Raw genomic sequence first — 17,493 nt, 5'->3', positions numbered from 1 at the left:
CAAAAAACAGGGGTCATCTTATACATGGGATCTTGTTATAAACAGAAAAATATGGTACTGATCTGGGATAGCTGACCCTTGACAACATTAGCCTCATGCTTTCAGATGCATGTAGGAAAATCATTACATGAAACAGAAGCACATTATGAAAGACACTTGCATTAGGGTTTGCAATCTAAGTGCTGAACAAAGGCCAATCTCTTTTTAAACACAACCTATATTTTTCAGATCGGTGGAATTTCCCCCAAAGAAGTTGCATCTGATTTGTTTATAGGAATATTTCTAAATTGACAACACTTAAAAAACAATAATAATAGTGGTGTACAATAAAACCAACAACATGATAGAATCTTAATTACAAATAACCTCGCTCCATGTGCCTCTATTCCAGGAAATGACTGTCCTCCGAAGCCAGATCCGTGGTGAGATCTCCGTGGAAATGGATGCTGCTCCTGGGGTGGATCTGACCAAGATCCTGGCAGAGATGCGTGAGCAGTACGAGACAATGGCAGAGCAGAACCGGAAGGATGCTGAGCAGTGGTTCTTCAGCAAGGTGGGTCTTCCTTTGGGGTGAATGCACTTTCTTGGGGGGCGGAGGGAAGAAACAAGAAAAGAATGCTGGGTGTTTTGATCACTAGGGTCACTATTGTGCTGTCTCCCCATTTCCTTGTAGACCGAAGAGCTGAACCGCGAAGTTGCCATGAACACGGAGCAGCTGCACAACGGCAAGTCGGAAATCACAGAACTGAGACGAACCCTCCAAGGCCTGGAAATAGAGCTGCAGTCCCAGCTTAGCACGGTACGGCGTTCAGGCAATCTTCTCCCTGCCCTTTAATCAGGGAAACAGTCGCACAATGTCGCACCCCACCACCAGACTGACTTGCTGGGAATTCCTAGAATGACTTTCTACCTTCTCTGAGGAAGCAAATATTAGAATTTGCTTCCAGAAGGTGTTGTAATGGCCATCAGCTTGGAGGGCGTAAACGAGGGTTAGACAAATTCATGGAGCTATCAATGGCTACAAGTCATGATGGCTGTAGGCTACCTCCACAGTGTCAGAGACTGACCTTTCCAGGGAGGAGGAAGAGGAAGACAGTATAGATTTGCAACAGGGGTTTGAAGGAAGTTGCAGCTCAGAGGCAGATGAGGGGAAAGCTGGGAAATCGTGGGAGAGCCAGAACAACGCCTGGCTGACATGTCATCATTAGAAAGCATTCCAGACCCTTTATCTCCCAGAACCCGGCGGACCTTAAAAGTAGGAGAGCAAAGAGTTCAAAGACAGAGGGCATGTAGCAGCACCCGTCGAAGTCATGAACGAGGAAGTGGGAGAGACGGGGATGGGGGTGGAGAATCATTTGGGACAACGCCATTATCCAAGAGCCTGGGTTCTATAGCCTCTCTCTGTAGAGATTGAAATAAAAAGGGACAGTAAGAAACTTTTCCTTGTCTTTATGCTTTCCTGGGCAACCAGCCGGGAGTCGCTGACAACATCCTGACACACATTCAGAATGCTAGCTGCTGGGAGTCTCAAGTAGCGAGAGTGCTGTTGCATTCAGATTTTGCTTGTAGGCTTCCCCCAGGCATCTAGTTGGTCACTGGAAGAACAGGATTCTGGACTAGATGGACCACTGGCCTGACTCAGAAAGACTCTTCTTATGTTCTTAATATGCATTGACTGAGAGCCCCTGTGTTTCCCTTTGATTCGGGAATCTGATTGCACAGGATTCCCAGTTACTGGGAGGAATCCAGTGAAGGTCTATTAGGGTGAATGGGGTGCTGCCCCACCAACCTCAGTCTGTTCTCAACGAGCTGCCACCTGCCTGCCTTCTTGCTTCTGACCAGTCAGAGGGTGGCTGTGTCTGTCTTTGGCTCATTGGTGCCACCTACTGTTGGGCTCCCTTCCTTCTGCCCTACCAGCCACCGCTGGAGGACTCTAACATGAAAGGTTGCTGTGCAGCTTCCCTCAGAAGCTGACTCTGATTTCCTCTCTCTCAATTCTCTTCCCCCAGAAAGCAGCACTGGAAGGCAGCTTGGCAGAGACGGAGTCCCGCTACGGAGCCCAGCTCGCCCAGATCCAGGTTATGATCACCAGCGTGGAGGAGCAGCTGGCTGAGCTGAGGTGCGACATGGAGCGCCAGAACCACGAATACAAGATCCTCCTTGATACCAAGACCCGCCTGGAACAGGAGATCGCCACCTATCGCCGCCTGCTGGAGGGAGAGGAAGCCCAGTATGTATAAAGAGGGGGGATGTTTTCTAATGTTGGATAAGGAGTCAATAGGCTGAAATAGGAGGATGTCAGGAGCTGGCAGTAAATCACACTGTGCAAGTTGGAGCTAACTCTTTGTTAGCAAGAACATGATCTGCACAGACTTGGTGGAGTGTCAGCCTAATGAACACAGCAGCTCATCCCTGGTAGGTCTTGCCCCATGGATCAGTTGCCGAGACTGAAAGTCCCCACCTTGTCACAGCCCACTCCTCTCCAGGGTTTTCCCCAAGCAATCGGAGACTGTGCCTAAGTGCAGCCAACCTTTCTTCTGCCCTCTTCACACCTCTTCTGGTTCTGGGAGACCAGTGGGGACGGAAGCTTGTCGCAGCAGGAGAAGACAACCATGCCTCTGCACCAGCCAGACTCATTTCTGCCTCTTGGCCTTCCTCATCCCATTCTCCTGCTTTACTTTCTGCCTCTGATTGTGGACTTCTCTCTATCACAGACTCTCCCAGCTCACTAAGCCCTGTTACCTCTTCAGTTTCCAACCCCTCCTCTTCCCAGTCTTTTTCCTCTGACCACTCAACAATGTCCCACCACCACTCCCCAGGCTCTGAGCCTTCTTCCCCTGGTGGTTCCCCAGCTGGTTCCTCCCACCAGCTGGTTCCTCTGTGCCCAACCAGTCCATGACAGAGGATGTTTTTCAGTTGCCAAGTAATTTTTTAGGATTGCTGGCAGTTCCAGGCCTGTCCTCCCATCCCATTATTTCTGATGTATGTTAAGCACACCATGTGCAATTGGCACACTAAGTCCAGCTGTTGTGGGTGCTCTTGGTGCAATAGTGTCAACACATCATGCTACCCTTGAGCAACGTCTTGTGTTGGCTTGAGAACTTGGTACATTTCTAAGGGTGACATTGGCACAGAAGTCCTATATCCAGTCCTCCGCCCCCATTGGCCTGTTGCAGAATGTTATAAGGGTCTTTCACACATTACGGTACATCCAATGAGTGTACAACCTGCATACTTGTGAATGCAAAGAGTTGTGCTTGCACACTCATACAGTTATTCACATGTGTCACCCAACTAGGATACACTCTGTGTACACAGCAGCTGATCTGTATGAATCGACACAGGTGCACTTTTCCACACAAACACTCGTAGCTGTGTTTGCTGTAATGTGTAAAGAGGGCCAGAGGAGAAAATGTAACAAATGGAAATGTTCCAGGGCTTCCTCTGGGCTTCCTTTATTTTAAAGCAATCTGATCACGAAATTAACTGGTCACAAGGTTGTGTTGTTGTGCCTTTCCTTTTAGCGCATTTGATTACCATTTCTGCACCTGCTGCACTGCAGCTGAAAACGAACTCTTCATGTTTCTCTAATCCAGTCTTGTCTTTCTTCCCTTGCAGCATTTCTTCCCAGTATTCGTCGGCGATTTCTAGCGGTAAGGATCTGTCGGACCATTGCTCTTCCTTTTGCTTTTCAGAAGTTCTCTTTGTTTTATAAAAGCTGAGAATATTGAAGCATGCAGACAGACAGGATATGGTGATGATACATTCATCAGTATGCTGTCAACAAATACTGTAGGCCTAGCCATTCAAGATGGTAGCTGCGTCTATATTTTTACCATCCAGTAGGGATCGATCTAGTTAAGTTTGCCAAAGTCCAGTCTGTGATTTCGGCAGTTGCCATTCTTTGGGATTATAAGTGAAGTATTTCATAAAAGGGTGCCATGTTTCAACAAAGCCGTCTACGTCATCTGTATTAGTCGATGCATGTAGTTACTTGATAACACAGGAAACTAATTGGATTAAGGCACTGGCCTTCAACAAATGAGTCATAGTCAACAACCGGGTTGTAACTCAACCTGGATCATGCTTTGGGTTGTCCTATAGGAACATAGGAAGCTGCCTTAGGTTGAGTCAGACCATTAGTCCATCTAGTTCAGTATTGTCTACATTGAATGGCAGCAGCTCTCCAAAGACTCAGACTGGGCTCTATCCCAGCCCTACTTGAAGATGCTGGGGCTTGGCCTTCTGACCTTCTGAATGCAAAGCAGAAGTTCTGCCGCTGAACTATGGTCCTTTCCTTTTTAAGAGGAATGGTAGGAGAAGCAGAATAGAAAAGAAAACATGTAGTCCTTCACACAGCCCATAGTTAAGGCATGGAAAGATGTAGTGTTGGCCACCAACCTAAACAACTTTAAAAGGGGAATATACAAAGTCATGGAGGAGAAGGCTATCAATGGTTGTTTGGCATCAGAGCTTTATCGCCTTCAGTGTCAAAGGCGGTATGTCTCTGAATATCAGTTGCTGGCTGTTGTGGGCTTCCCAGAGGTATCTGGTTCAGCCCTGTAGATATAGGATGCTGCGTTAGACAGACCTCTAGTGTGACTCAGTAAAGTTCTTCTTAAGCAGGCCATGCCAGTTAAGTCTTAAGGGGGTCGCTGTCACTATTTATTTTCTTTGTTTCATTTTTTTTTTTAAAGAAGGGGCAAGCTGGAGAGGAGAAAGATGGAAGGAGGAAGAGGGGATAGTGTGTGTGTGTGTAGGAGAGAGGGAAAAGGAAAACAAGAAAGACACATACAGTATGAAATAAAAGTAGGCCCCAAGTTACAAATAGAAAGTGGCTGGTCGGAGTTAAAGATTGGCTCCAGGTCTGTAAAGGTTGAAGAAACGTTCTACGTTGATCAAAGCACAAGAAGCCCTTTAAATACCAGTCCTGCAAAGCTTGCTCTGTATTTTCATGGTTTGGTAAAGACACGCATTCTGAGGTTCCATGGGAGATGTTAAAATCCAGTTCCTTCTAACAGTGAGCTTTGGCTGATGTGTAGGACACAGAGAGGCGGGTCAGCAAATGGTGGAGGCTGAATCACTTTCCTGCAAATAATGTTTCTTCCCCTTCTGTCTCCTTGTAGGACCCTCAACCACCCGCCAAGTCCGCACAATCGTCGAGGAGGTCCAAGACGGAAAAGTGATCTCATCTCGTGAACAGGTCCATGTGTCCGGCCGTTAAGTCTGCACCTTGAACACATCAGCCTTTCATTCTCATTTGAGATACTGTTCTGATTTTCCATTTCCTGCTTTTCTTCTTTCCAGCCGCAATTTGAGTTCTTGTATGGCTGCATACCCAAGGCTCTAATAAAGTGTGTTCATTCCAGCAAATCAGGAGTTTTCTGTGGTCAGTTCAAGAGAATGGCTTCATTGCTCTTAACCCTGCAACCTTCAGTGTTCCTAGATGGAAAGAAGACATGCATTTTCAAAATAATTTCATAGATAGAAAGATAGAAGGATAGATAGATATAGATAGATGATAGATAGATAGATAGATAGATAGATAGATAGATAGATATAGATATGTGTGATTAGACTTGATCGTTTGAGTCTCAATATTGCAGTATCAAAGTGCATCTCATTCAGAAGGACCAAACCTTCCAAAACATTGTTTCCCATGATGCTCTCAGTGCCCGAATATGCAGTGTGGGAGAGGTCCTTGTGAAAACATCTTAAGCTGCCTCTCAATAGCCTAGGAGCACAGTAGGACAATACTGAGCTAGATAAACTAATGGTCTGATAAGTCATTGGTTTGCCTTGCTCTATATTGTCTTACTAACCTCTCCCAGCTTGGTGTCCTTCCAATGTTTTGGACTACAATTCCCATCATCCCCATCCATTGGCCTTACTAGCTGAAGATGATGGCAGTTGCAGTCCCCAAAAAATCTGGAGGGTAACAGGTTAGGAAACTATCATCAAATTTCAAGGGTTTTTGGAAGGGGCTGTTCCCAGCCCTATCTGAACCAGAGACCTTCTGTGTGCAAAGGAGTTGTTTCACCACTAAACTACAGGCCTTCTCTCTAACGGAAATCAATGGACTTAAAATGGCTGGGGAATCTTTGCCTTTCCAGGAATACAACTCCCATCATCCCTGATCATTGGCCATACTGGCTGTGGTTGTTGGGAAATGTGGTTCAGCAGCATCTGGAGGGCCAACGTTTCACAACCCACGGCTGGAAAATGCACTTAGACCAGGCCTCCAGACCACACATGCCCCTTTGCCCACACATTTGAGAGGGCCTGGGGCCGTGTGGCATCATCACACCATACATGCATGCTCTGCGATGTGCTTGCAATGTGCTGACATCACTTGCGCACACTGTGAGGCATGCTGACGAGTCTTGCGGACGCCCCATGGCCTGCATATGTGGCCACTGGAGGATTTTGAGGAGCCCCTGGCCCCTTCATTGAACATTTTGTGGGAACTCTGCCCCCCAAGTCGTCACCAGTGCTCCAGACTCCTACACCAATGAGCTCCAATAATGTGCTAGCATGATCTGCCAAGAGGCCTCATAATCAGAAACAGAATTGAAGAGTCACATCCATTTTCACAATATTCCCCTAACTGTTAATTTCCACATTATACAAGTATCTGAGATGTGGCATGATGCAAAAGCTACTTCTGGAACTATAGTGGAATATTTAGCACAAGTTTAGCACTCATCTTCACATTATTTGCAAACTGTTCCCCTCCTCTCACCCTGGAAGCAAATAACATGCGAATGAGCACCAAACTTGCACTATAGTTCAGAGGAGGCTCAAATATAATGCAGAACTTAAGAGTTAGGGGAAAGTCCCCAAAACAGAATAAACTGCCTTGTGGATGCAGCCTGGAAGCAACAGCAGCAGCAAATAGCGATCACATTTGCTGGATTGATTCCCTTCTTCTACACAGGAAAAATAAGCAAGCATTCACAATTTTGATCTCATTTCTGTTTTCGTCCGAATTCCCCAGCATCCCATAGTAAGCCCGTAGGCCTTTCTGCAACTGTAAGAAGGTAGCCAACATTCTAACATGATCACTGCTGCTGGATGTTGTGGTAGACACCAGATATTGCTTTTATCCACACATCACTGTCCCCCTTTAGTCTACAGTGGTACCTCGGGTTACAGACGCTTCAGGTTACAGACGCTTCAGGTTACAGACTCTGCTAACCCAGAAATAGTACCTCGGGTTAAGAACTTTGCTTCAGGATGAGAACAGAAATCGTGCTCTGGCAGCAGCAGGAGGCCCCATTAGCGGTGTCTCAGGTTAAGAACAGTTTCAGGTTAAAAATGGACCTCCAGAACTACCGTATTTTTCCTTCTATAACACGCAGATTTTTTCTTCTAAAAAGGAAGGGGAAATGTCTGTGCGTGTTATAGAGCGAATGTGTGGTCCCTGGAGCCGAAAAATCATGCAAAAATCAAATCTTGGCGCTGCACGCTGCACGGAGAAGCGAAACCTGAAAAGAGGAAGCGGCTGCTTTCCTGCATTCTGCCTCAGGGTCTTACTGCCCACCCTCCTCTGTTTCGTTGCTGTGTTTGCTGAAACGGAACAAAGAGCAGGGAAAACCCCTCCCCTCCAGGCAAGCTCCGGTGCTGCTGGGGGAGAGGGAGAGAGAGGGGGGAAGGGAGAGAGAGAGGGGGGAGGGGGAGGGGAGAGAGAGGGGGGGGAGAGAGAGAGAGAGAGAGAGAGATATGGCTGGCTTGGGTGGGGGGAAACTTTTGCCTTTCTTTCCTCCCTCCCGTTAAATCCCTCTCCTGCATTCTTAGCCAGCTGCTTCTCTGCACACCCCTCTAATGTCCCTTCTTTGTTTTTCCTTCGCTCCCCACTTAAAATGTGGTTACAAAGCATGGATCCTCAGGATCTTTGCATTGGGTCACCCCAAATTCACCATCAGATCACATAGCATGTCCATGGCTACAGCCTGCACCAAAAAAATCACGCACCCACTGTTGCCTGGGGCTGCAATGGTGCAAAAATGTGGTTAAAAAGCATGGATCCACAGGAATTCTCAGGATTTTGGCATTGGGTCAGCCCAAATTCACCATCAGATCACATAGCATGTCCATGGCTACAGCCTGCCCCCCCCCCAAATCACATACCCACTGTTGCCTGGGGCTGCAATGGTGCAAAAACGTGGTTACAAACCATGGATCCACATGGATCCTCAGGATCTTTGCATTGGGTCAGCCCAAATTCACCATCAGAGCACATAGCATGTCCATGGCTACAGCCTGCCCCCCCAAAATCACGCACCCACTGTTGCCTGGGGCTGCAATGGTGCAAAAATGTGGTTACAAACCATGGATCCACATGGATCCTCAGGATCTTTGCATTGGGTCACCCCAAATTCACCATCAGATCACATAGCATGTCCATGGCTACAGCCTGCCCCCCCCCAAATCACATACCCACTGTTGCCTGGGGCTGCAATGGTGCAAAAACGTGGTTACAAACCATGGATCCACATGGATCCTCAGGGTCTTTGCATTGGGTCACCCCAAATTCACCATCAGATCACATAGCATGTCCATGGCTACAGCCTGCCCCCCAAAAATCACGCACCCACTGTTGCCTGGGGCTGCAATGGTGCAAAAATGTGGTTACAAACCATGGATCCACAGGAATTCTCAGGATTTTGGCATTGGGTCACCCCAAATTCACCATCAGATCACATAGCATGTCCATGGCTACAGCCTGCCCCCCCCAAATCACATACCCACTGTTGCCTGGGGCTGCAATGGTGCAAAAACGTGGTTACAAACCATGGATCCACATGGATCCTCAGGGTCTTTGCATTGGGTCAGCCCAAATTCACCATCAGAGCACATAGCATGTCGATGGCTACAGCCTGCCCCCCAAAAATCACGCACCCACTGTTGCCTGGGGCTGCAATGGTGCAAAAACAAGGTTACAAACCATGGATGCACAGGGATTCTCAGGATATTTGCATTGGGTCAGCCCAAATTCACCATCAGATCACATGTCTGTGGCCACAGCATGAAGCACAAAAATGATACATCCACTGTTTCATTCAGAATGTTTTTTCCCTTGTTTTCCTCCTCTAAAAACGATGTGCGTGTTATGGTCAGGTGCGTGTTATAGAGCGAAAAATACGGTAATTAAGTTCTTAACCTGCGGTACCACTGTACACTCAAACTGGTATGTTTAGATACAGTCTGTTCTCCTGATAGATGGCCCCTTTGCCTGCTCTCTGCAGATGCCATGTTAAAAGCCTTGCTTGTACAGACTTGGTTCAGGGCTTAAATGAAACTCTGCTCTAGTTACTTGGTCAAAAGCATGCCCTCGTGCTGTCTGCGGAAAAAGCCTGAAGTTTTCCTCTGCTGCAGTTGCTGGCCTTTCAGTAATAATAATAATAAAAACTATGGAGCTCACTTTCATAGGAGGCAGTGCTGGGCACCAACTCAGAAGGCTTTAAAGGAGGATTGTATAAATTAATGGAGGATAAAGCTATCAATGATTGCTTCAAGCCATAAGGGCTATGCTCAGCCCCCATAGTTGGTTTTGAAGACCAGCTGCTGGAAGCCACAGGAGGGGAGAATGCTTTGGTGCTCAAATCCTGCTGGCAGGTTTCCCACAATCCTCTGGTTGGCCACTGTGAGAACAGGATGCTGGTCTAGATGGGTTAAAAAGTTCAGTCAAAGGTGACTATGGGCAGAGCAGGATTTAGATGAAGAGAGGCCCTAGGCTACTCTACTTGTGAGGCCCCTCCTCACCCCCCACCCTCACAACTAGAAGAAAATGGAAGAGTCTTATCGCGTGGTGAGTTCCTGACCCTCCCAGGAGGAAATAAAGACACATGACACTTTTATTAAGGTTAATGGGCTAAAAAAGGCCACAACTTTATTGGTTACAGGTGATGAGCTGTATTGGCTTAGGCATTGGTCCTAACCGACTATATCCAACTCCAGCCCATCTGCTTGAAGACCGGGAAGGGTTAACCACCAGTAGGGGAGTCCTGCTGATGCACATCAACTAGGAACTCCCCCGGGGTCACAGCTAGGGGGCGTGCCTTAGGCCCTAACCTCCCCAGGCTTCGGACAGGGCCACACCCCCCAGAATCCTTTAACGGACTACCCTTCAATATGTGGGGCAGGTGATGGCGCTACCTCCCCTCTTCCATCTACAGAACAATACCAATGCCAAAGAATACCCAGAAAGTTGTGACGATGAGGTAGGCGAAAACCAAGTGACTGGTGCCAATTTGCCAAGTGGAACAATTCCTACCAGGCCCCACAACGGCGACCAACCGAGGTCCAGAGCAAGGTCAAGGAATGAAAAACTTTTAGGGCGGCAGGGTGGGAAAAACAGGAACATCTGGTGGGCGGCAAAGAGGGAGATCCCCGGCTGCGTCCTGCCTTTATAGGGCAGGCCACGCCCCCGAGCCAGCCGATTGGCCAGCCAGGGGGTCACGTGGCTGGGAATCCCTCCAATCGTGTGGGGCTGGCCTCCACCCACCGTGCGCGTGGAGGGGCCGTGAAGCCCGCAACCCCACCTCCTCCTTAAGGCGGAAGTGGCTTAAACAAAATTGAGTGAAGTCAAGGATGATGACGGGTATTTAAAATTCTGCAACTCACAATTTCTCCTCTAAAGGACATAAGATAACTTTTGCAATAACTGAACTTTGTAAACCTTTTGTGGAATAGGCGGAGGCCTGGCCAGGACTGCCATCCTTCTGATCAGCAAGCCCAAGAGGCTCAGTGGTTTAGTACACAGCACCACCCGCGTTCCATGGTCTAGATGGGCCCCTGGCCTGATCCAGCACGGATCTTCTTATAATCTTAAATGAAGCTTGCACACAAATCCTTTCCCATGTGAATTTACTCCTGATTCCCCAATTATTAATTTTTTTGGAGGGATGTAGATTTCTGTTGTTGCTTCTGTTAAAGCATTGGAACTTGGAAACTTGTGTTGATCTCCAGCAAATCACCTCGCAATCTTCCACTAGATCCCAAGCTCCTTTCTGCATACACTTGCTGAAAGCAGAATCCCAGGAGCGTAGCCATGGCAGTTAAAAGTGATTTCTGTTGGGGATTAAACTAAGAACATGATCTCATTTCAACCTCGCTCACTTACCGTGCAGCAATTAACTTTTTGGAAGTGAGTTTTATAAGGTTTCAAACCACCAATTCTGAATTTAAAAAAACAACCCCCAAAAACTCAGCTTAAGGTTAATTATGGTGCTGAGCAGATGATCCTCACAATTATTTGTCCAAAAGGAGCCAACAAAATATTGTAAAGGCTTGCTGAGTTCCATCATTTCTCTGCGTCATTTTGAAGGAAGCCTCTAGGCTCTCTGAGGTGCCCTTGCCCAGATGTTGGGGGAGGTTTTTACAAGCAGAAGCCTTTCCACGTCTCGCAGGGCTGTTGTCTTTCGTCTCCCTTTGAGGCAGCCTGTTCGCAAAACATGTTCACTGCAGTTGCTGGGATGGAATTGTTAGGACCTGCCTTTGAAGACAGTAAAACAGTTGGCAGGACATTTAAAGGAATGCTGTTTCTGACACACCTTGCACTGCCCATAGTGTGTGTGTGTGTGTGTGTGTGTGTGTGTGTGTGTGATCAAATCGTGGGGGATGAAATAGGACTTCTAGTGCAGTATCTGGAAGACTGCAAAGAATGCCATGACTTAGGGCCCCTCCAGATGTCCTTTTCATTGTGCAGCCACAATGTTTTAGAATCATAGAGTTGTAGAGTTGGAAGGGACCTTCGGGGTCATCTAGTCCAACCCCCTACAATGCAGAAATCTTTCACCCAACACACGACCCTGGGGTTAACAGTCTTCCCTGCCTGGTGCCTCGCACCATTCTTCTGCATCCGGCCAGTCCATGACTCTTCAAACCTCCATAAATTGCTTTAAAATCACTTTAAGCCCTCCATTGTTCTTTTGAAGCCCTACCTTGCCTGTTATGTACCGGCACCAAATACAGTGGTACCTCGAGTTAAGAACTTAATTCGTTCCAGAGGTCTGTTCTTAACCAGAAACTGTTCTTAATCTGAGGTACCACTTTAGCTAATGGGGCCTCCTGCTGCCACCGCACAATTTCTGTTCTCATCCTGAGGTAAAGTTCTTAACCCAAGGTACTATTTCTGGGTTAGCGGAGTCTGTAACCTGAAGCGTCTGTAACCCGAGGTACCACTGGAGGTCAAATGAAAAAGCCTTGTGGGCCAAGTCTGGTCCACAGGCTAAAGGCTCCCCACCTGTTTTAAAACATCCCCTGGTTTCCTCTTCTATGTCTCACCCCCTTCCTGGACTCTCAAGGGATTTGCTGAGACAGGAAATGGATCCATGAGAAATTCACAGTTAAGCTGACAGGGCGTGCTGAGCCAAATGCATCACCTATTTGAGCTTAAATTAATCATTTGCTGTAGGCAATCTAGTGCCGCACCAACAGTCTGATGGAAATACAATGAGCACCTGAGTCTCAGGGCTGCTTTTCACTCAGGGCATCGTTCTTTCTGCTTCTGTGTTGTACCACTTAAGACGGCATACAAGGTGGAGCTCATAGGATGGTACAACCCACCAATTTAAGGAAATAGCCCCTGCACATCAAAATCTAGCAATTGGGGGAGAAGGCTAGGTTCAACCCATCTCCCCAATACAGTCAAACGAAATCTGTTCCAGAAGTCCGTTCGACTTCCAAAATGTTTGGAAACCGAAGCACGGTCTCTGATTGGCTGCAGGGCGGCTTTCAACAGAGCATTAAAAAACAGAACAAAACTTGAAACATTAAAAATTTCCCTAAACAGGGCGACTTTTGTTACAACTTTTTAGCACCTGCTCATTTTGGGAACTTGAAAGTTGGAAAATTCAACAATAAGGCAGCTTCCCACACCACTCGCCTCGAGACAGCACAAAATAAGGTCTTAATCAGTGGTTGTCATGGATTGGCAGAGGAGTGGGAGGCAATAGCTGGGGAACCCCAAGGGAACCCCCAGGGAAAGAAGGCTCAGAGTCAGCGGTTTGGTGGTAGGGTGACTATAAATGGCCAGAGGGAAAAGATGGAGCAAACGGGCAGGAGGAGGTGTCAGAAGCTGAAGAGGTAACAGGGTTTAGTGAGCAGGAAGAGGCTGTGGCAGAGAGCAGTCCAGGCTCAGAGACGGAAGTGGAGGCTGGAGTGGAGGGCGCCAAGAGGCAGCAATCAGTCAGGCTGCTGAAGAAGCCAGGGAAACTCTTCCTCCTGCTGTGACCTGTTCCCCTTCCTCCTGGTCTCGAAGAACACACAGAAAAATGAAGAGGGCAGACCAAAGAGAGACAGGACGAGAAAGCCTCATTGGTGCAATGCCTTCTGCAAGGGTTGCTGCGATCACTAGGCCTGCACTCTTTTGGTTTCTTTGAATAAGGACTTCACGGATTATTCTGCCTTTTGCTGAATTTTGCAATGCAGTTTGCAGCTTGGAAAAGGCACCAAACACCAAGATAATAAAAAAAAAAATAGCCAAAAGTGGGGAAAAAAATACAGAATACCCTAAAGACCACTGTAGATATTTAAAAATGTTAGCAGGATTGTTATAACACTTGTAATATGATTTAAGGTAAAAAAAGAAGAAGATAAAATGGATTAGAAAAATGTAATTAGATACAGTGGGGGGAGTCTGGGGATCTAAGTAATCCCAGATGTCTAGAAATTGAAAATGTTTTAAATGGATAATAATATTGTTTTGTGATTTTTTAAAAATGAAAATTATTATTTTTTTAAAAAAAATATTTTTTATTAACCGGCCAATTAAATCAAATCAAATCACATCACATAAATTCCGAATTACAAAGCCGAATTTTAAATTTTGTTGGGGGGACCCAAATTTCAAGATCCGAAGGGGGATTCTGATCATCTTCTTGCTACTGCGTTAATGTCCAAGTCAATCCAAATCAGTCCAAACAGAGTTCATAATTCTATCTAGTCTTATCTTGCTGTTTCCACATCACATCTTGTTCATATATTTTCTCTTTTTTCTTTATGATCTCTTCTGATAATCTCCTTAAGCCGATAAACACCAATAATAATCCTGTGTGAATTTTCCGTTCTTCCAATCCTCAATCGAGATGGTTTCCATATATCATCACCTTCATAGATAACATCACTCTTTCCATCACTGATCTCGCAAAACTGTCGCTCTTAAGTCCCTCTGAGGAGTTTCACCCACAATATATAAACAGCTCTATTTCTCTCTTTCTCCTCCCAGACTCAAAACCTCCGACAGAACTTCCCAATATGGTGACGGCATTTTTAACTGCGTCATTCTAAAGCTCTTATACATTCCACGCTCTTCTTAAAACATGCTTTGGTACGAAAGTTTATCTCCACACAGCCTTAGATCCACAGCTTAAGTCCACAGCTTAAAATGTTTTAAATGGATAATAATATTGTTTTGTGATTTTTTTTAAATGAAAATTAGAATATTTTTTAAAAAGGAAAAGTCACCAATCTGCATATTCAAGGATAAATATATATTTATAAAAGCATACATGAAATATCTGCTAAATGTATTTTTAGTACAAAATATGTATTTAGAGTTTGAACATGAATGTTCATGTGCATTCTTAACCCCCCCCCCCAAATACATAGATTACTGTGTAAACAGGACAGAACAGATTTATGAATGAATTGCATGTGAAACTGACCCGGATCTGAAATAGACTGATCCGCCCATCCCTGTTTTCCCCCTTTACCTTCTTGCAGAGCTCTGAGCTGGCAAATAGATGCTTAAGGTGGAGCACGGTTAGAGTCATAGCAATCCAACGGTATGATGTGTACTTTCATTGTGTGTACATGCAATTGGCCATTCCAGTGGAATGACATAACTGGATGCGGCTAATTCAGCAGTGGATTTGCACAACAAGCAGCAGCTTGCTACATCATTCATATTCACTGGGTAGCCCCAGACTTGAGATTTGTGTGTGTGAGATCATAGCCACTGCAGTTCACTTATTGTCAGGGGCTGGACTGAGGAGGAATGGTGGGGGCTGCCTCCCCCTCCCCCTTCTCCTGAACCTTCCTGAGAACAGGAGGACCATATAGATTTAGAACAGTGGATTGCAGAAGGACATAGTTCAGAGGCTGCAGAGGGGAGAAGCTGGGAAATATTGGGGGAGGAACAACAGGAAGAAGAAGAAGAAGCACCAGGGGAGAGACAGCTGACAGACTCAGTGTCCTTGGAAAGCATTCCTGACCCCCCCTCTCAATAAACATTTCCCAATCTTCTTTAAATGTATGTTCTTCTTGTTCTCTTATTCTATATGTTAGATCCGCAAGCTGCGCGTATTCTATCAGTTTAAGTTGGGAACTCACTTGTTTTCCATTTTGGGGCTAACAAAACATGGGCCACTAAGGCTAGAGGCATCCTCTGCCCAGGCCCCTGTGGGGTGGCAGGATGAGGAAACTCTCTTTGGGGCAGGGGGTGGGGCAGCTCAGAGACCAGGGATGGCAGCAGTGGCTGCCCAGAGGACTCCCAAGGAGAGGGGAGTGGAGAGGAAGATGAGGGAACACCCTCTACAAGGGAGGGTATTCAAAAAGGGGTGAGGGGCTGCTGGCTCTGAAGGCAAGTGGTGACATAACTGGGCCCCTGAACCCCACAGGGGTGCCTCAGAAAGAAGATAGTTGGTCAAGGGAGCTGTGGACTCAAAAAGGTTTAAAACCTCTGGTCTAGGGGATACTTGGTTGCAAATGTAGGCCTACTGCTGTGCAGTGTGTGAAATGGCTCTCATGAATATATTGGTATCACAGAAAGAAAGAAAGAAAGAAAGAAAGAAAGAAAGAAAGAAAGAAAGAAAGGGAGGCAGGGAGGGAGGGAGGGAGGGAGGGAGGGAGGGAGGGAGGGAGGGAGAAACATAAGACAAGTGCAATTTAATTTCTCTCTGTTCTCCCCATGCTCCTAGCTTTTGGTTTGTAAGCTCACTGGGGCTGAGATCTATTTACAGTGGTATCTCAGGTTAGGAACTTAATTCATTCCGGAGGTCCATTCTTAACCTGAAATGGTTCTTAACCTGAGGTACCACTTTAGCTAATGGGGCCTCCTGCTACCGCTGCATGATTTCTGTTCTCATTCTGAGGTAAAGTTCTTAACCTGAGGTACTATTTCTGGGTTAGCCGAGTCTATAATCTGAAGTGTCTGTAACCTGAAGTACCTGTAACCCAAGGTACCACTGTATTGATCTGGGCCAAAGTAATGTTGGGTGCTGTGGCATCTGGAGAACCAATGGGGGATTGATTTATGCAGAGTTCCACAACTCAGACAGCGCTAAACAGGGATGGGCAACCTGTGCTCTCCAGATGTTGTTGGAGTCTACCCCCCAAAGCCAGCATGGCCAATGGTCAGGGATGATGGAAGTTGTAGTCCAGCAATATTTAGAAGGTCGCAGGGTGTCACCTCTCCAGAGCTAAATGGCGGGGGCAGAAGTTTGACGCAGTTCACATTTAAAACTGAATTTATCAAATAGGCACTTTCTGAACTAATATAAGAACCTAAACAGCCATCTTTCAAAATTTGCACTTATCCAAAGTCTGTGGTGTAGTTCTCCAACCTATGTTCACAAATATGCAGCTATTGGGGGAAAGTGTGCATAAAAACATGTAGATTAGTCAAAACTGCATATGAAATTTGCACTAAGATATATACTTGCTGCATTTCCCAGTAGTGATGTATGGAAGTGAGAGCTGGACCATAAAGAAGGCTGATCTCCGAAGCATTGATGCTTTTGAATTATGGTGCTGGAGGAGACTCTTGAGAGTCCCATGGACTGCAAGAAGATCAAACCTCTCCATTCTGAAGGAAATCAGCCCTGAGTTCTCACTGGAAGGACAGATCCTGAAGCTGAGGCTCCAATACTTTGGCCCCCTCATGAGAAGAGAAGACTCCCTGGAAAAGACCCTGATGTTGGGAAAGATGGAGGGCACAAGGAAAAAGGGAAGACAGAGGACGAGATGGTTGGACAGTGTTCCCGAAGCTACCAGCATGAGTCTGACCAAACTGCGGGAGGCAGTGGAAGACAGGAGTGCCTGGCGTGCTCTGGCCCATGGGGTCACGAAGAGTCGGACACGACTAAACGACTAAACAACAACAATATACTTGCTGCAAAAATTTAAGACTGGACAAATGAGAAACCAAGAGAATCACTACTGGCAGATTCTGCTATTCCTACAGGGGCGCAATTTGCAAGAAAGAGAGGGCAGATGGGAGGGTACTTAACCCTTACCCTCCCAGCCATTCTTTTCTATACCCCCTTCAAATGACAAACACATCTGGGAGCCCTAACTTTGCAGGATTGTTGGGTGTGTGTGTCTTATATGAGGAAGGGGAGACAGTGGCGTAGCGTGGGGGGTGCAGGGGGGGCCCGGCCGCACCGGGCACAACATCTGGGGGGGCGCTCGCACTAGTGGAAGAGACTTGAGTGCTAAAATCCACGGGTTAGGGGGCGCAAATTACTTGCCTTGCCCTGGGTGCTGACA

The 17,493-nt window shown here is 46.6% G+C and overlaps 1 protein-coding gene across 1 annotated transcript in view; it reads left to right on the top strand.

Annotated features, from left to right (window-relative positions):
- The window catches only part of LOC310830573 (uncharacterized protein), a 34,526-nt gene that overhangs the window by 4,928 nt on the left and 12,105 nt on the right, over positions 1-17,493 (top strand). The window contains exons 4-8 of the mRNA XM_083710354.1: positions 392-553; positions 674-799; positions 2,010-2,230; positions 3,619-3,653; positions 5,127-5,221. Coding sequence (XP_083566480.1) covers positions 392-553; positions 674-799; positions 2,010-2,230; positions 3,619-3,653; positions 5,127-5,221 — 639 coding nt within the window. The remainder of the gene's footprint in view (positions 1-391; positions 554-673; positions 800-2,009; positions 2,231-3,618; positions 3,654-5,126; positions 5,222-17,493) is intronic.

Source organism: Podarcis gaigeae (genome assembly GCF_964106915.1).
Source record: "Podarcis gaigeae genome assembly, chromosome: 13".
Taxonomy (NCBI): Eukaryota; Metazoa; Chordata; class Lepidosauria; order Squamata; family Lacertidae; genus Podarcis; species Podarcis gaigeae.
Note: the sequence above shows the minus strand (reverse complement) of the source record. Positions and strands in the feature narration are given on the sequence as shown.